The sequence below is a fragment of the Aegilops tauschii genome, chromosome 3, assembly GCF_002575655.3.
Source record: "Aegilops tauschii subsp. strangulata cultivar AL8/78 chromosome 3, Aet v6.0, whole genome shotgun sequence".
NCBI classification, from domain to species: Eukaryota; Viridiplantae; Streptophyta; class Magnoliopsida; order Poales; family Poaceae; genus Aegilops; species Aegilops tauschii.
Window position 1 is genome coordinate 410,294,122 of NC_053037.3, and position 19,385 is coordinate 410,313,506.

Here is a 19,385-nt window from a genome sequence, read left to right on the forward strand (position 1 = left end):
CTCGCCCTATCGCTTTCTGCCTCTGTTCTGCCTTCATTTCTCTGTTTGGCCTGCACTCTCTCTCGCGTCCCTCGCGAGGGGGCTGGACAGATGCCCTCATGAGCGTCTTGTTTTTTCGCGAAGCACCCTCGTTCGAGGAGCAAGCTGGCGCTCCTCCCCTAATCCGTGCCCCACGGGTACCGCGATGCGAGGCGTTGAGTCATGGCTGGTGGCGGCGCCAGCGATCAGGGCTCGGAATTCCCTAACTAAATTTTTTTGCAGTTCCCAAAAAGCCTGGCCAGGTACTGAGGAATGCGAGCCTCGTAAGGCAGAGACTACTTCAAGCACGTCAAGCTAAGTTACTCCTACGTACCTATATAAGACATTTATGCTGCGACACAATACAGAAACGATAAACATAACATAATAACCGGGAAATCATAGTTTGTTGCACGCCCCTCCGGGGCCCCATACTGGTTTCTCTCTTAATACAGGAAGGAAAGAAAGAATGAAACAAAAGCGGCGCGTGCCCCTGCGGCAGTTTGCGGGGCGGGCCCATGACGCTCTCTCGAGCTTAGCCAGATCCTTCCTCATGCTTCACTGGGGCGCGGTGGCGAGACGACCCGCTGCCACCTTCAAAGCGAGCGCGGCGGCTGGTCATAGCCGCTGCTGGAGCTATCGTCGGAGGAAGAGCTGCCGTAGTTGGACGAGACGTGGTCGGCACCAGGGGCGGGCTTGCCTTCATCCTCGTCACGACCATCGCCAAGACCGAGCACCTCGTCACCATCGTTGATCTCGGGGCAGCACCCGGCGCAGCGACCGTCTCCCCCAAACACCCTCACGTAGAGGGTCGCGTCGCCGTCGTACTTGAAGTGGAGGGTGCACCGCCTGCCTAGGCCTCGCGCGCGGGCAAACGTTTGCCAGTCACGAGCCATGGCTATGTTGCCCGCGACGGAGACCTCGACCGCGACCCAGGAAGCCTTGCTGCAGCAGCCGTCCGCCTGCAGCCAGAGCCCGCCTGGACCGACGGCCGGCAGCTCGTCGGCGAAGAAGCGTGGGAGCTGAAGCCAGTTGCCGCTGGGTTTTCCGACCAGACGACGAACTCCGGCAGCACCTCCGCTGAGTGGAAGCGCGGCCGGGGAGGCCGCGCGACCACGGCACGTCTCTCTTCACCGACAGGGCTGCCACAACCAGGGCGACCCCCACTGCGCAAAGCGGCGCCGCCGCGGATGCGGGGGGCCGCGGCGGGGGTCGCGGCGTGCTTGCGGGGACGGCCGCGTCCACGCTTGGGCATCGGCGAGCCGGGCCCCTCCAGACGGGCTTTTCCCCTTCTCCGCGGCGGAAAACCTCTTCGGCGGCGCCATTGGTGTCGCTACTAGCAATGGAGCAAAGGGGAGAAGCGAGCGGAATGGGAAGAGATGGGCGATGGGGGCTCAGCCCCCCTCCCCATTTATAGCAGGAGAAGGCAACCAGCACCCCCCACGATCACAGGCAATGATGGTTTTTCTTTGCATGCAGCAGGGACTCGTCAAGTCGGGCGGTTGCCGAGGCGGCGTGGGGAAGCGGAGAGGCCCACGTCCAATCAACCGCCACGTGTCGACTAAGGCCGCAGGCTATTGGGGCCCGCGGCGCTCCGCACTTGCCCTTTGGCTTCGCCTCGAAGCCAAGTCCGAGCGCGCCTTGGGCCCGGGGGCTACTGTCGGCGTTCTGGGAACGGGGGTCCCCAGACTTGCCTGCCTGCGGCCCACGGCGTGGCTCCACAAGCGGGCCCGTACGGCCCATCTTCACCAGCGAGCACTCAAGACCCTCGCGAGGGGCCAAGCCTCGCGAGGCGGGCGACACAAGACCCCCTCTGGAGCGGTCTCACCAGGCTAGCTCGCGAGGGGCGGAGAGATCAAGGCAAGGCAAACCTCGCAAGGTTCCAATGATGCAAGCCATGACGATCGAGACCAGGCGGGCGCCAGCGCGCACAGTGTCCTTGTTTCCTCTTTGGTGCTAAGGAGGCAAGCGCAGGCGAGGAGTTCCGAGGCATCGGGTAAAGGTTTCCATATCGGTGCAACGAGACCAAGACCAGCATGACGGCAAGATGGAGGTCACCGTGGAGCCCAACACGGTGTCACCGCCAGAGCCTTTGGCAGGCGAAGACTACTTTTGTGAGGATAAACTGTACTAGCTGTCCCCCTTCAAACTTGGCCGTTGTGGGATCCCTTCCCACTCAATATTTGGGAAGAGGATCAGGACCTCTATAAAATAGGACTAGCCACCACGTTAGGAAGGGCGGTTCGATGGGCCATCCTCACACCCACAAGTTCAACAAGCACAAGAGCACCTCTCCTCAGGAGGCTGTTCATCCTCTTGTACTGTTCATCCTCAGCCCAAGAGGCAATCCACCACCACCACACTGGAGCAGGGTATTACACCACAACGGTGGCCCGAACCAGTATAAATCTTGTGTCCTCGTGTGTTGTGAGTTCGCCGTGCCTAGCCTAGAGATCGCAAAGTGTGTGAGGGCGTGATCGGTGAGGGGGAGATCTTCGCGCGCACCCCAGTGTTCGAACCTTAAGGGTTTTGCCGGAACCCGAAATCCGACAACGCCGTCCGGTGGTGGCAACCTTTTCCGGTGGCGTCCTGATCGGCAGCAGCATGCGTTAGGCCGTCCGGTGGTGAAGCCCTGCGTTGGGGATGGTGGCGGAGCACCAATACCGGTGGAAGTCCGATGGCGGCAATGCGGAGGAGGGCGAACATGGTAGACAAGAGTGTTGTTAGGGCAAGGAGAGGTGAGGTAGATATGACCGAATTGCCGCGGACCCTAGCGGTCAGTCCTACGTGGCGGACGTGCCCGTGCCTTCCCATATCCACCCAAGATATGGGCCAGATATGGGGAGTGCCAGTCAGTCCGGGCGTTTGGGCCGGCTATGGGGCGCCCGGTTGGGTGGCGTTTTTTGCGTCCGGGCCTTTGGGGCGGCTATGGGGGTTCGGGTCTGTAGATGCTCTTATAGCATCCCCGCCACAATGAGCCTATGTAGAGTTTTTCGGGGCTAAGCTCAATTTTTTTGGTCTAGCAGATCCTTAATTAATCTCCCTTCACCGGAAGGCATCAAAATACTGAATGCGAAAACAACCCATATGAACTTTCCTACGAGGTGACTACTAGGCGATTAGGTTTTCCCTATTCCTGTTCGCGTTGCGGCTGGTCCGCCCCATATTTAGTGGCCTTTGGACATTGGTGGTCCGGAGGAACCTGACCCCTCACCGATGGGAGGGACCCCCTTATTCTTGTTTGGTTCAGCGTGGGGTTATGTGACGGCGGCGATGTTCCTAGTGAGAATAATGTCTCCCACATCCAATCCTTGTTCTGGTGGTGCATCTACCATCGTCAGAGTACGTGTGGGGGTGTGTCCCCGTTTGATCTCGCGGGATTTCAATAGGTGCGAGTCTTCGGTAGATCTGTTTGGATATGATTTTCATTCTTCTTTGTTCGTGTGTTTATAGGTTTGATCCTTCCGATTTACGCTCCTATTCATCCACGACGGTTGATGTTCTGCTGCACTGATCCTGGGGAGGGTGTGTGTGTGTGTGTGTTTTTAGCACTACGACTTCCCGACTGGTTTGATGATGGCGCGGCTTCAACTCGCTCTAGTGCTTATAGTCGTCGCTGGGTGGTTCATAAGCCTAGTTATAATTTTTGTTACTTCTGATATTCTTTATGGTGCCATGACATGATAGATCATATATACTTTCCCCTTTTCAAAATCTTAGACGCCTAAAGTTTTTCAAATAATCCTAAAATCTAAGAAGTGGTAGCAATCATCTCCCGATATTATGTCTTAAACGGTCATTGTAAGCTAACCGTTCTAATTGTGAATCAACCAACCACGTTTGTTAAAGGATATCGCGGAGATAACTTTCTGTAACCATGGTTCATGACTCTAATTTGTGACTAGTCTTGTGCTAATTTTCGTGCCAAAGGCGAGTAATAAATATAGGTTGGAAGTTTAAAAGAAAAGAAAAAAAAACATGTGAAGACATTTCACCTTGCCACCTGCATCTTGACGGTGGGACGACCAGATAATTCTCTCCAAAACCCTTGTGCTCGTCGACTCGTCGTCTTGTCCGTGCTCACCTCTTCGCTCCTCTCCATCTCCCCACCGGCCACCGCCATGCCTTTCGATTTCCCATGGCTCAACAAAGCTGCCTCCACCTCGACCCCAAACCCTAGCCTGAGCAAGCCCAACAATCCAAACCCCTTCCTCCCCATCCAGACCCACCTCACCTCCTTCCTATCCTCCCTCCCCCTCCCACGGGCCATTGCGCCGCCATGGGCTCGCATCCCCTCCCCATCTTCGTCGGCGGCGCTGCCAGTCGCCGAGATCGAGGACCGGCTCGCCGGGGTGCCCGTGTACGCCCTCGCTAACTCCGCGCAGGAATTTATGCTCGTGTCGAAAACCCACAGGGGCGGGGGAGGGGATGTGGCCGGCGGTGTGGGCGGAAGCGCGAGGCATCCACCAGCGCTCGGGATGCTCTGCTTCCGGAGGGAGGACGCCGATATGCTCCTCGCACAAATGGACGACGATATGCGCGCTGGCTCCACCGTGGTACCTGTTGCGCTCAACAAGGTCAGGCGCTTGCATTTGGTTTCCATAGGTCTTGCTCGACGGAATCCTCGAATGCGATGCTCTAATGGCGTGTTCTCTAAGTAGCCTTGGCGCTGTAACCATCCTGTATGTCCAGCGACTAGCATGCCAATTAAATTTGGAACAGTAATCGTGTCTCATGGAAGTCATGGCAGGGTGCGAATTTGATATATCTAAAATGGGGTTTCATCTGTCATTTAGTCAGGGCATCACTTTCATTTGTTCACTTAAAGCTGCCTGATCGTTTAATGTCATTCTCCAAGCCTTAAGTGGGAATATATTTCTTGGAAATCACCAGTCATGTATATCTTGAGGGCTTTGTTGTGGTGGCACTCATGAACGGGTTCTGCACTCATGAATTAGTTTTTCTGGAAGGTTTTTAATTACTCCCTCCATCCCATAATGTAAGACGTTTTTGCAAGCGGCTTTTGAAAACGTCTTACATAAGGGGACGGAGTAGTAGTAGTTAAGGTCCCGATTCAAGTTGATTGCTTGTATTTAAATGAGGTCGCATTTCATATGAAATCCTGGATTTGCAAGATTTATAAATGTTTCTAGTTTAGAAGATGCTACTTGTTTACTAGAAAGCCCATTCAGGTGTCATTAGTATTCATTTATCTTTTGGAAATCATGTACTCCTGATTCCGCGTTGTCTTCCATGTGTACCTATTTTTGGAGCATCTTATTTACATATGATATATGATTTCGTTTTCAGGTTATCCAACTGAAGTCTGATGGTGTGGCATTTAGATTTCTTCCTGATCCTTCTCAGGTGGCTAATGCAATTAAGGTAACATTTGTTCGAAATAGATGGTAGTGCATGTGATTTATTAGCAAATTTGATCTTCTTATTGATGTTACCGGATCATATTATATATTTCCCTTATGTAATAATGCGAAATGTTGGTTGACCCATGATGATATTCTTAGTGGAGTTTTAGAAAATTGCAACTGGTATTGTTTTGGTCACCTGATCTTGTTGTGATTATACATAAATACTTGGCCTTGTAAGTTGTCATCAGTTTTCTTGTTTTAACTTTTTATTTATGTATATACTCATTGGAAAGAAAACCCAACCATCTGTGCTTCCATTTTACATTGCATTCAATTATTCACTGTTTGCAACAGTTTCCCTGTAGCACAAGATATGCTTCAGTGCTCCAATTTAACAATTTCTTTGAGAATTTAAGTGCGCCAAGATGCCATATAAACCCATCTTAACACTTCACATTGGCCCCTCTTAATCGGTTTTCTATAAGATATCGAGAGCACATATCCGCATAACTCCCTGGGATACCGGTAAACCTGTCACTTTAGTTGTTTTGCAATGTTCAAATGGGGAAGGGGCTTGGTCCTTATATTCAGCTGAGTATCTGTACCGCAAGACCAATTTTTTGTAGGACTTCAAATAGTTTACCTGCTCTAGTTATTATCCGACAGATCAAATCCATAGCATCTGCAGCATGGCTAAGTTAAATAACGGTATGTTTACATGTTCAATGTTCGGTACTGATTTCTTGATCCAGCAGCTTATGCGCGACCTTGATTAATTTCCATGTGCTTTACTGGGTGGTTGATAGCTAGTTTCTCAACTAACAAAATGACAACGGATTTCATAGATTTCTAGACAACATTGTGAGACCATATGACTGACAAGGCATGTTCTGTCGTTCATTCCATCTCTGCTGCTTTACGCCTCCATTGTTTCTCTCCTTGTTTTGTGCAAGTGCTACCAGACTTATGTGACAATAAGTACTCCCTCTGTAAAGAAATATAAGAACGTTTAGATCACTAAAGTAGTGATCTAAATGCTCTTATATTTCTTTACGGAGGGAGTAGCATAAAAGATAGAGGCCTTATAGGAAATAATAACATTTCATCAGTTAGTGAGAACTGTGGAGCCATTGTGAAGTCAAGGTGTGTTCATTTCACATCTCCTTTTTAAAGGAATTGAACCACTTTGTTGTTCTATTTTTCTATCTCTAATTGAGACTACATGCACTGGTGCACGTCTTTTTTTTAACGATTTGGGCTGATATATTTTGATTCACCCTCGTATTTTGGAGCGTTTCTATTGTGATGATAGTTAACCACTCTTGCAATAAATTAACAGTTTAGCATTTTTATCTTGCAGTTGATGCAAGATGGAGGGGAATTTTTGAATGAGGGATTTCCAGGAGTTCCTGTTTTCCAGGTTTGAATATCCTCATCTATTTTTATAGTTCTGAATTCATGTACATGGTAGAATTTGTTGAGTAGTATCAAAGTAAGGAGCCACTGTCCAAGGATGGACAAAATCAAAGTATTGTGTGTATTGATTCTTGTTTCTTCTTAGGTGCACACATGCATGTTGAGATTTAATCTCAGTATTTCTTTTTACCAAACAGCAGCCAACAATATTTGGGTTTAGTCATTAGTTTTGTTTAAAGAGGCAAAAGATTTGCCTCATTCATTAAATAAGAAGAGGAATAGAGTTTAGTCTGCGCTACAACACGGATAGTGCCACAACACCCCGAAACAACAGTTAGACACTACTCTCGCGGCATCATTTGACCCAATTTTATACCACCTGCGGTGATCCAGAGCTTGGCCTCCTTCTTGATATTGGTGAGAAGCACCGTCAGCGGAGCACTCTTCTTGACGGAACACACGTGCATTCCTCTCGCTCCAAATGGTCTAGGCGACGAACATGGTGAGCGAGGCCATCGCTTTCCTATTGCGGATCGAATTGTCAGAGAGGCCCACCCACCAATCTTTGATGGAGCCGGATAGGTGCCACAAGGAAGTATCGATGTGTACAAGTTGGAACCAGTCTTTTAGCAATCCCCATAGCCGGATGGAGAAGCGGCATTTGTAGAAGAGGTGGTCCACAGACTCTTGCTCCCACTTTCAAAGAGGGCAGAGGCCACAGTTAGGCCATCCACGCTTCTCCAATCTATCCGCCGTCGATACCTTGTTTTGAATAACCAACCAAACGAAGAACTTTACCTTGGGTGGTGCCCAAGCCTTCCACACAGTGTATCCCATTGGGAATTGAATAGTACCATGGAATTATGCTTTATAAGCCGACTCGGTCGTATATTGCCCGCTAGCGGTGTGTTTCTAGACAATCTCATCCTCGGCATTGTCGTCAAGATGGAATCCACAGGTAGTTGTCCAAAGGGTCACAAACTCACGTAGGTGATTCAGCGAAAAGGATGACGAGATGCTAATCTTGGAGACCCAAGCATCGTTGTTAAGAGCTTCACGGACCTTCCAGTTTTTTCTTTTGGATGCCTTGTACTCCCTCCGTTCCAAAATAGATGACCCAACTTTGTACTAAAGTTAGTTCAAAGTTGAGTCATCTATTTTGGAACGAAGGGAGTAGATGAGAGGCGCAATGTCCTTTGGCTTGCGGTCATGCACCCATGGCGCATCCCAGAAAGGCATCCTTGCGCCATTACCAACAAAGATGGCTGATGAGGCATAGAACAAGGTGGAGTCCAACTCGTCGCAAGGGTTTCCCATGCCCACCCAAAGCTTGGTTGGGTCTTTCCATACAAACCACAACCACCGCAGTCGGAGAGCCTGAGCAAACTTCTCCGTGTTTAGCACACGAAGGCCACAAAGGTCCTTAGGTTGGTATACCGCATTCCAATTCACCTTGCACTTAACACCAGTGGTTTTGTTCGTACCCTCCCAAAGAAAGGCTCTCTCAGTTTTGTTGATGTTGTGCAACGTGGACAGGGGCAAGATGAGCGATGGATGGAGAAGATGAGTTGCGAAGAGAGCACCGACTTCACCAGGGCACAACGACCAATAGCAGTGATGTTTTGCCCATCCCAAGTGGTCAACTTGGAAGCCGCCTTGTCTTCCAGGTATTGAAAATCACCTTTCTCACCTGCCACACCAAAAGAGGCAGCCCCAAGTATTTCAAAGGGAAAGAAGCCTGAGCCACGGGTAGGGGGTGGAGGATGCTTGCCAAGTTGATGTGCCCGCAACGAACAGGAACCACTGAGCTCTTCTGGAACTTTGTGGATATGTCAGTGACATCGCCGAATAAATGCAAGATGATGGCGAGGTTGTCAATCTCTTTTCTAACGGGTGCCATGAATACCACAGCATCGTCCGCATAGAGGGAGGTCCCCAAAACCACGCATCGGCCATGAATCTTGTGGAACAAGCCTTTACCCGTTGCCAACTCGAGAATCTTGTGAAGTGGGTCAATGGCTATGACAAACAAAAAGGGGGAAAGCGGGTCCCCTTGACGGAGCCCCCGACCGTGAGGGATGGGCTTGCCGGCCACTCCATTCAATAGAATGCACGAGGACGAAGTGCTGAGGAGGGCGGCAATCCAGTTAGGCGGGAAGCCACGCCACTGGAGAAGGTCAAGGATGTCCCACTTGATCGAGTCAAACGCCTTCCGAATATCAAGCTTGAAGAGAAGGGACGGCGTTTTCCTCGTGTGGAGGCGTCGCGCAAGATTGCGAACATACATTAAGTTATCATGAATACTTCTCATCTTGATGAAGGCACTTTGGGCATTTGATACAAGTTTGTGCATCTGGGGAGCGAGACGGATGACTAGGATCCTCGCAATTATCTTACCGATGGCATGGACGAGGCTAATAGGGCGGTAATGAGAGATCTCCTCAGCCCTATCTTTTTTCAGCAGGAGCACGACATTTGCGGTGTTTAGCAGTGAAGGTTGGTTGTGCGATGGCTGGCAAAGGAGGAGACCACCCTCATGATGTCCATTCTGATGGTGCTCCAACATCGTTTAAAAAATAGGCCGTAAAGCCATCCGGTCCGGGAGCCTTGTCTCCAGGCATTTGGTTACTGGCATCGCGCACCCCATCCTCGATTATGGGATCCCCAAGGCAATATAAGTCATGCGGCTCCAAATTGAGCTCCTCCCAATTGAAGTCCATGGATCTCGGTGTCCCCTTGCCCATCACATTGGAGAAGTGCTCCTGGACAAGTTGCTCCTTTTGCTCATGATCCGTCACCCAACCCAGCTTGAGCCTATGAATGTGATTCTTTCTCCTTGAGTTAACCCGCTGATGATTTTTTTTGGTATTCGCATCCCCCTCCTTAAGGTTGCATAGCCTAGCACATAGCTTTTTGCGGGCACACTCCAACACCGCCAACCCAATGATCCTTCGCTTGAGCTTGGGCCGTATGTCATCCTCCATAACAGAGAGATGCTTGGACTCTTGGGCAATGTCCAAGCGCAGGATAACAAGGAGTGTCGCGTGGTGGAGCTTTTCCCTAGAAAACAATCCCTTACTCCAAGTAAAGAGGCGGTTGCTGGTTGTATTCAACTTGTGGTGCAACACATGGAAGGGATCGGCGTGCACAGTCTGCTCATTCCAATCCGTCGAGATGACATCCTGGAAGCCCGGGAGGGAAGCCCAAAAATTCTCGAACTTGAATCTGCGGGGTTTCTAAGGTCCTTTATCATCGGCAAGTAAGAGGGGGTAGTGGTCGGATAGCGGCGAGGATAGGGCATGAAGAATATGTGTGCTGAACTAGATGTCCCACTCCGCATTGCAAAAATAAGAGTCAAGTTTGCACAAAGTTGGGTTCGATTGCTCATTTGACCAAGTGAAGCGCCTGTTCTGAAGGTGGATTTCCTTAAGGTCACAGCTTTGCAAAGTTGCCTGAAACCGGTTTATTCGCCTTGTATTGACATTCTGCAATTTTTTGTCCCTAGCACGGTAGATTTGGTTGAAATCACCCAGAGCCAGCCACAAAGTCCGGGGCTTTTGGCCAAGCAACTCGGCGAAGAAGCCCTCTTTGAGGGAGGATGTAGTTGGCCCGTACACGGTGGTGAGGCGGAAGCGGACATCAGAATGCTTGACATGGATCGAAGCCGAAAGACTGTAGGCGGTGGCCACAACGTTAGTAACGTCGCAGAGCATTAGTATACTTCCACGGGTATCGATCGATGGCCTTTGAGCAAAATTCCGCAGCCTATTACCTCCAAGGAAAAGCGTCGTGAACATGTCAACATTCTCAAGCTTTGTTTCTTGCAAACACAATTTGACAGGTTGAAGCGGCCACAGTCTCGTGGATGGTGGTGCGACGGTCTGGGCAGTTGAGACCCCTCACATGCCAACTAAGCACATTTGTAGGTTGTTCCATCATAAGGAAACATCTTCACCCTTGGACAGTACATGATACAAACACACATGGCGCCATTACACGAACATGACCTACAACCAATGGCCCAAACCCGCCCAATTATGAATGCAAACACATGAACTACACCTTAGTCTAAAAGACCCCAACAGTGCACCAGGAGCACATACAGCCCTTGGAAGTTTTTGATACATTGATAAATGCAGATCACTACATGGATTAGAGGGATCCAGGGTCTCAGGCATCCATCGGAGCCCCACCGTCGACATGGTCAAGTCCATCAGGCCCAGCACGGCTGACCAGTGCCTCTTCTATGTTGTTAAATAGGGCATCATCAAGCTTGATAGGGGTCTCATTGCGTCAACCACATCTTTAGGGAGCTGATCCTTGAACCGCTCCTCAAGAGCCTCCAGCACTGCCCCAGAACATCCTGGCCATCCTTCACAGTGCCCAAGTGCGGCAAACTAGAACTTCACCTTGCTGTGCCGAAGATGCCATCGGTGCCCCGTAGGAACGACTGGCACGTCAGGCAGCCTCTTGTTGATGCATGGTGCGGATGGCGTGCGTCGTAGAATGGCTGTGCAGAGAAGGGGTGGTGTGGGCGACGCCTCGAAGCTCGGTGGGCGCAATGGTGATAGATCGATTAGAGGCCGCAACAACCTAGATGGTGAGCATAGGTCGATGAGGGCCAGGCTGACGGCATGCGAACATGAGCCACAATCGCCACCTCCCCGCGCTTGGAACATGGTGAGCTTGGAGGACAGAGGTCAGCGACAGTGGCGGTGAGACTGGCAGGGTAAGGGCGTCCTGCTCCCGTTGCCTTTCAGCTGCAGGGGAGGGTTGCCTGGACGGGTTGCGGCCGTGCACGGGCAGCGAGACCCGTGCGTGCTCTGCCAGACAAGTGCCCACCCCACTGCTCGAGCTGGAGCCTGCTGCGGTTGCTGCTTGCTACTTGTGATAGGCGTTGAGTTTTCCCTGAAGAGGAAGGGTGATGTAGTGTAGTAGCAAAAAGTATATTTCTCAGTTAAGAACCAAGGTTTATCGAACCAGTAGAAGACGCCACACAAACAAGATAAGAGGTACCTGCACACACACACAAAGCAAATGCTTGCACCCAACGAAGGCAAGAGAGTTGTCAATCCCCTTGTACTCGAGCAATTGCAAGGATTAAATCTGATAGTGGTAGATAGATAAAATAAAATAGAAAATAGAAGTAAATAAATTGTAGCAAGTATTTTTAGGGTTTTAGTAAATATAAAGTGAATAGACCTAGGGGCCATAGGTTCACTAGAGGCATCTCTCATAAGCATAGCAATGGTGGGTAAACACATTACTGTTGGGCAATTGATAGAATAACGCATAGTTATGATGATTCTTCATGGCATGATCAATATATAGGCATCGAGACAAGTGGACCGAAATCCATCTACATCTACTACTATTACTCCACCCCTCGACCGCTATCCAGCATGCATCGTATGGTATTAAGTTCATAACAAATAGAGTAATGCTTTGAGCATGCTGACATAGTGTAGACAAAGTAAGATCAAATAATGTGTTCGAATCCCGTCGGTTTACCCTTAGTAACAACAATACAATACGTGCCTTGCGACTCCTCCTGTCACAGAATAAGGACATCGCAAGATTGGACCTACCACCAAGCACCTCTCCCACTGAAGATAAATCAATCTACTTGGCCAAAGAAGACGGATAGATCGGAGAGAAATACAAGGCTATAAAATCACACACAATAAATCTCAGAAAAGACTCAATTACTTTCAGTGAATAATCTGATCATAAACCCACAATTCATCGGATCCCAACAAACACACCGCGAGAATTACATCGAATAGACCTCCGAAGAGATCATTGTACTGAAGATCAAAATCTAGCTATGCTATGGATCCGTAGGTCCTGTGGGAACTACTCTCACATCATCATGGAGGCAGCAAGGTTGATGAAGATTGCCTCCCCAATGGTTTCCCCCTCCGGCAGAGTACCGAAAAAGGTCTCAAGATGGGATCGCGGAAGTTGCGGCGGCGATAAAATTGTTTTGGGCCTTGCTCTGTTTTTTTGGATTTTAGGGAATTTAAGCGCTGAAATTAGGTCAAACGGAGGCTTGAGGGTCCCACAAGTGCTGATGGCGCCCCTTCAGCTTGTGGTGGCCTTGTGTGTCCTCTTGTTTCTCCCCGAAGCTTCTAGGGTCTCTTGTCCAAAAAAAATCACCGTAAAATTTACTTTGTTTGGTATGGTTTTTCTGCAAAACAAAAAAAATAGCCAAAAAAATAAAAACTGGCACTGGGCACTAGGTTAATAGGTTAGTCCACAAAAATGATATAAAATTACATATAAAGCGTACAAGATTGGTAATATAATAGCATGAAAAAAAATAGTTGGAGACGTATCATTGCTCCACTCCCTGTCCATTGCGACGACGTCCCCCGTCACGGTCTTGCACTCGTCACGCCCTGCGCTCCTGCCTTCCCTCGCGGGGCGCCCTGGAGAGGCTGCGATGGATGTGATCCTCCCATCCGCCTCCACTTGTACTCGACTAGACACGACCTTGATTGTTGCGGTCACCGCGGCGGTGGCCGTCGGCCTGGTCACGGCGGTAGTGCTGCACGGTCTGCGAGATGCGCTCGCGACAGTCATGCGGTCTGAGTCTCCCCATCGACAATATGGCAGCGTCAGTTGTATGGGGTGGAAACGATGCTCCCGCTTGATGAGTCTTCATGGATTGCTAAGTGGAGAAGCACCCAATGCTCCAGCCCGCGGCGACCATAGATAGGCTCGCCGTTGTTCCTCGCCGGAAGGGTGATCCAATTCACCCTGGGGACCCTGCTGGGGCACGTCATCCATGCCCAAAGGCCGAGCACTTCGGCCTCGGTCTTGAGCTTGGATGGCCTTCACCATGGTGTGCTCGTCCCAGGCATGGAGAGGCAACCTCATCCCAAAGCTTGACGTGGTGGTTGAGGTCGACATTTTGCCCATGCGCCTTGAGGCGGCAGACCCGAAGCTAAAGCTCCTGTTGCGATGCCACCTTGGCATAGTGGTGTTGATGGACAAAATGCACCAAAAAAGCTTCGGGTTGGTGGTTGGTGACGGTGACATCGATTCGCAGTGCTCCGTTGGCCTTGCAGAGAATGGCCGAGACGTCCTTCTTGCCGGCGTGCAGCTCGCGGTCGAACCACATGACCACCGCGTTGGAGTCGAGGACGGCCGGCTCCTGCATTATTGCCGGCGTTACATGCACAACAGTGAAGACCTCCACCGGCCTCGCAGAGTGGTCGCCACTCCAAGCCATGGCGCAGGGAGGCGCTTGTCGAGGTGGAGTGGCAACTGGCGCCTGTCGGAAGCAGAGGAGCGGCAGTGGGCCGCACGACCGGTCATGGTTGGCTTGGCTGCATCTTAGGGCGAGCACCAGGGAGGAGATGGGGCACTGGCTTGTTACTGCATTTCCTCGCGCAGTGGCCAGAGAGAAAGCAGTGCCTGCAGGTCACTCTGTTGCGGCAGGTCTTGGCCTTGTGCCTCGGCTTAAGGCAGTGGAAGCAGAGGCCGCGAATCCAGTCTGGCAGGGGGGAAAGCGGCTTGAAGGCAAGGTCTGGCAAAGCCGGGCGGCACGGGTGATGGGACTTGACGAGCTCCCACGGCGCCGTCGCGTCGACCTCGAGCCCTCGTGCACATCAGGCGATGGATGCACCTGCACAGCCATGTCGCCAGCCAACTCCTGCTAAAACTGTCGCCAGCCAACTCCCGCTCCGCGTTGAAGCGGGCGAGCAATCCTCCACTATTTTCAAATGATGTAGTACCTAAGCTATGTTTACATTTTGTTAGGGGTTAAGATTGTATTGTGATGAACATGGTTGGGTAAGGGTGTCCCTAGGCCTGATCGAGGTGTTTCCTGGATCCAAGTGGCGCAACGGTGCCTGGTCGGCAGCCGCTCCACAGGGGCAGGGAGGATCAGGTGGTCTTCTTACCCTATATGGATTCCTGCAAACTGATTTCTTCAGGCATCATATGTCAACAGTGTCCATGGCACTTGCCACCTTCTCCACCCTCGTGTAAAGAACTGCCTTGAGCTTTGTGTAAGAAACAGCCTCTGCCATTATGCACACCCCCTTTGTGCCCCTTGTGCCATCATACTCCAGTCCCCCACCATCATCAGCACATTTATGTGCCACCATGTCACCACCATCTTTGACTATGTCGTCCTATTTAAACTGAGCGATCAACTACTACATTTTGTCGCATCACTCGGTAAAGAAGCTAGTTAATGCTCAATACTGTCTTGCTTCATATTAACTCCTTTCTCGTAAGAATTCCATCATTAAGACAATTGACCTACTTGCTGACCTGCTTTTCAGTCAAGGAGCCTTGTTCTGAGGAATGATAACAAGAGATATCGTCCAGTTTTCTTCAGAAAGGTCAGGATTATCATATTCCCCTTCGCACACCTGATTATCACATTTTCTTACTTTAAACTTTTAAACTTGTCTAGGAGGACTTAGACAAGTCACTGCACCGAGCATCTAGTGACCAGCAAAATCCTATCCCTGCTGTTAGGATTGGTGACACACAGGTGCCACATTTATTTGTTTGTTTATTATGAATGACGAATTTTGACTTCACATTTGTTGACTCATTTGCTTCTTCAGGTTTGTTCTTTGGAGGATATCATCACATCAATGAAGGTACACAAATACCGTAACATTGTTTCAGCATATTGTTGAGTTAACCATATCCTTGTTTAGATGGAAGGGGCATGACAAATACTGTAGCTAGAGAGGTTTGGAGCGTAGTCTTAGACTAGAAAACAACATATCATATGCACTGCAATCACCTATTGTGGTGCATGAATGCAATTGACCATAGTTTAGGCACGAAATTAACATGAAAATTTCGTAATTATATGTGATCACATTGCTAGACTAGTTTTGTGACATCATTGGAATATTTCCTTATCTCGTATCATTTCTGGGCCCTTTTTCCTCCAGAATCTTGCATATGGAAGCTGTTTAATGCTCCACTTATGAAACCTTGATTCATTCGGTTCCCTACTTCCCTTAGATGTCATATTATAACCTTACCAAAATCAATGGTATATGCTTGCAGGATAGCTCCTCCTCAAAATGGGATGATGCCGTTTTTGTTCCTCCAGGTTTCGACATAGCTATTGGCTCAGAGCCATCACACCTCAACAAGTAGATATTTCTGTACATTGAGGGTGGTCAGCTGGTATTGTCTTGAAAATAGTTAAACATGGATATGGTAGATTGATAGTATATATGTTCATGCCCTTGACACCATGACCTGATGTGTGACTCATTTTCAAGGTTGCCATTCCCTGCGTTAGCAATACGTTCCGCAAAGTAGACCAGAAGGTGAACAAACCTCATCGAAAGTAGACCAGAAAGTAAATCGATCGTCATCCCTTGTTTCTTCTATGCATAATATCGAAATTCTGTATGTACTGTGCGTCGCTCACGAGTTTGGCGTCAGCAACTTTGCAGAGGCAATGTTTCCCAGGTGTTCACCGTGAATGATGTGAATGGATCTAGCTAGGCCAGTTGCACAAGACTCCTTTGTGCAGTCAATTTAATACTCCCTCCGATCCATGTTGTACTAAATCAGCAACAATTGATAATTAATATGGATAGGAGGGAGTATAATGAACAGTAATTATGATATACAAACTTCTATCTGAATAAATAATCATGAATTCAGGTTTCCTCATTTGAAACGCTGGTAGATGATACTCCCTCCGTCCGGAATTACTTGTCACAGAAATAGATAAAAGTAGATGTATATAGAACTAAAATACGTCTAGATACATCCATTTCTCTGACAAGTATTTCTGGACGGAGAGAGTAGAATGAAAGATCCATTCCATTCTCGAATTAAAAACTATGTAGTATGTTATATACAATAATCTACTCCCTCCGTCCCATAATATAATAACGTTTTTTACATTATCGTTCTTATATTATGGGAAGGAGGGAGTAGTAACAAAGAATTACAGACAAGTAACAAGGGAAATGATGAATCCTCACAAAGCACAAGGAGGTACTTCATCTGTTCCAAAATATTTGAAGTTCTAGGTTTGTCCTAAGTCAAACTTTTTTTAATATCCACAACATCAAATATATATAGTATGAAAATATACTTTACAATAATATAGTGAAACTAATTTGGTGTTGTAGATGTTGATATATTTTCCTATAGACTTGGTTGAACCTATTTTTTTACTTAGAATGAAACTAGAACTTCAAATATTTTGGACCGGAGAGAGTAGCATACATGTATCTCAAACATCATGGATAGTTGTACTCATCATAAACCGGGGTACCACGGGCGGCGGCCAGGCACTTGACCGTGGCCCCGCGGTGCGGCAGCTCTCCGGGTTAACGCTCCCGGGGAGGACATCCCCGGACACCCTGAATTGTATAGGCCCTCGTGGGAATCATCATCCCGGGAATCATAAACCCGCGGATATTTTTTTTTACAGCTTCGGTTTACTTGGTCGGCGCCCGCAGCGGTCCGCAGAACGGATGGATTTTTATCTGAATTTGACACATATGCCACATATTCAAAATTATTAATTTAATATAAGATGAAATGTCAATATTACAATACAACAATCATTCAAATTACAATAATTATTGAAATCACTGAAGCAAAGTAAATTATTCAATACAAAACTTGTCCTGAATACAAATCACACATGAATGAACTGAAATGAATGCAAAATGGAATATGTTACTGCCCAGCCCTTTGCCAATGGTGTTTAATGAGATCCTCCTAAAGCTGAAAGTGGGTGTTTGCATTTTCAATCTCCCGGTAGGTCTGAAGAAATGCTTTAATACGGTTAGGGTCTCTAGCTGGTTTGACACGGCTACCCATATTGTCGTAGAAGAACTCCAAGTTCATGCCTTTCTCATCTTTGAGAATCATATTGTGAAGAATAACACAACATGTCATGATGTTTTTCAAGGATCGCTTGTCCCAAAAACGAGCAGGACCACGAACAATGGCAAACCTAGATTGCAAAACCCCGAATGCTCTTTCAATATCTTTTCGGGCAACCTCTTGTGCCCTTGCAAATTCACATTGTTTCCTAGTTTTGGGGTCTTTGATGCTCTTGACAAATGTGCACCAAGAAGGATAGATACCATCCGCAAGATAGTACCCCTTTGTGTATTCATGCACATTAATAGTGTAGTTGCAAGCAGGAGCATCACCACAATCAAGCCTAGCAAACAAATGAGACCGTTGCAACATATTGATACCATTGAGAGTACCGGGCACACCAAAAAAGCAATGACAAATTCATAAATCTTCGGATGCTACGACCTCTATGTTGCATCACGAGACTTGCCACAATACATTCCCTGCCATGCCTTCGGGCAGTTTTTCAAGTCCAATGCATACAATCAATGCTTCCTAGCATTGCCAGGCCAACCTCTTCTCTCACTTGATGCCATTAATTTTTTTGTGTCTTCTCATTGGGTGTCCGAAGATATTCAGGACCGAAGACACGGATGATCACTTTGGCAAACCTACGCATTGACTCAATTGTAGTATCTTCACCAATGTGAAGATACTCATCGACATAGTCAGTCGGAATGCCGTATGCTATTACGCGCATAGCTGTCGAGATTTTTTGATATGCACTAAATCCCTTTAAGCCCGCGGCATTTCTTCTTTGAGAAAAATACCGACAATTGGTCTCGCAAGCTTGTAGTATTTTCACAAAGAGGGATCGGCGCATTCGGTGCCTTCTCCGGAAGAGGTGCAGCGGATATGTTGGATTGTCGGCGAAGTAGTCTTGCATCAACATCTTGTTTCCGAGATGGCGATTTCGAGGAATGCAAAGACGGCCAATGGTCGATCCTTGCCGTCTCTTTCGGTTCTCATCTTCGTGCTCCTTCACGGCGAGGGCCATCACCAACATCTGCTGCCGATGGTTCTCGAGCAGCGTCTCAACATCCGAGTCGTCCCAATCGGACGAATCCTCGAGCAGGAACTTGACGCGAGGGCTCAAATCCATCTAAATTCACAAATACGAACGCCGCATGAACCAACTATGCATAGCGCATCCCAAAGCACAAGCACAAATACTCACCGGCTGCTCGGGGGCGGTGGCTTTGCGGCGGTGACGGCGACTAGGGGCGGCTCCGCTCGGCGGATTCGGGGAGCCGGTGAAGCGGCTAGGTGGAACAGGGTTAGGGGTGCCCCCGCGGCGTGATTCCGTCCGCAGATTTGGCCGGAATCGCCGGCGGTGAACGGGCGGAACCAATGTCGGGCGGCCGCGGAAGGGGGTGGGGAATGGGCGCGGGTTGAAATGTCGCTCCCGCTAACCGCTTTTCTGGGATACGGGGCACCGTCGGGTCGAGGGGGAAACCTGCGTTTTCGCGGGCTGGAGATGTGATTTTACCGCGCCCCTCAAATTTTTTTACGGATCCGATGCATTTATAGCATCTGACCGGGCAATATTTTTCGCGCAGACCCATATTTTGACGATTATTTTATGGGTCGGGACATTATACGGGATCTAGCTAGAGATGCTTGACCTTCCCTCGGCCACGGTCATCCACGGTGGCCATGAGCGGCCACCTCCCCGGTACGTTACTACAGGGCCGGTACCTTGGC

The 19,385-nt window shown here is 49.0% G+C and overlaps 2 protein-coding genes across 2 annotated transcripts; one reads left to right on the plus strand and one right to left on the minus strand.

The window, feature by feature from the left end:
- The first annotated feature begins 4,066 nt into the window (after positions 1-4,066).
- LOC109752939 (protein TIC 22-like, chloroplastic) lies at positions 4,067-16,042 on the plus strand. The gene is made up of 7 exons (XM_020311862.4): positions 4,067-4,595; positions 5,329-5,403; positions 6,748-6,807; positions 15,101-15,160; positions 15,235-15,315; positions 15,392-15,427; positions 15,849-16,042. Exons 1-7 carry the CDS (start codon positions 4,140-4,142, stop codon positions 15,939-15,941), a joined length of 861 nt encoding a protein of 286 aa, XP_020167451.1. The 5' UTR covers positions 4,067-4,139; the 3' UTR covers positions 15,942-16,042.
- Positions 16,043-17,534: 1,492 nt separating this feature from the next.
- On the minus strand, positions 17,535-18,783 carry LOC141042986 (uncharacterized). Its single transcript, XM_073511901.1, has 2 exons — positions 18,632-18,783; positions 17,535-17,985 (listed from the first exon to the last, which is right to left on the minus strand). Exons 1-2 carry the CDS (start codon positions 18,781-18,783, stop codon positions 17,535-17,537), a joined length of 603 nt encoding a protein of 200 aa, XP_073368002.1.
- Positions 18,784-19,385: the final 602 nt, after the last annotated feature.

Excerpts from the sequence above, each read along its gene's own strand:
- LOC109752939 (XM_020311862.4), top strand. The coding sequence starts at position 4,140 with ATGCCTTTCGATTTCCCATGGCTCAACAAAGCTGCCTCCACCTCGACC. Across the intron at positions 5,404-6,747 it reads AGGTGGCTAATGCAATTAAG|TTGATGCAAGATGGAGGGGA; the intron begins GTAACATTTGTT and ends TTTATCTTGCAG. Across the intron at positions 6,808-15,100 it reads CAGGAGTTCCTGTTTTCCAG|TCAAGGAGCCTTGTTCTGAG; the intron begins GTTTGAATATCC and ends CCTGCTTTTCAG.
- LOC141042986 (XM_073511901.1), bottom strand. The coding sequence starts at position 18,783 with ATGGATTTGAGCCCTCGCGTCAAGTTCCTGCTCGAGGATTCGTCCGAT. Across the intron at positions 17,986-18,631 it reads GATGAGAACCGAAAGAGACG|GCTTGATTGTGGTGATGCTC; the intron begins GCAAGGATCGAC and ends TTTGTTTGCTAG.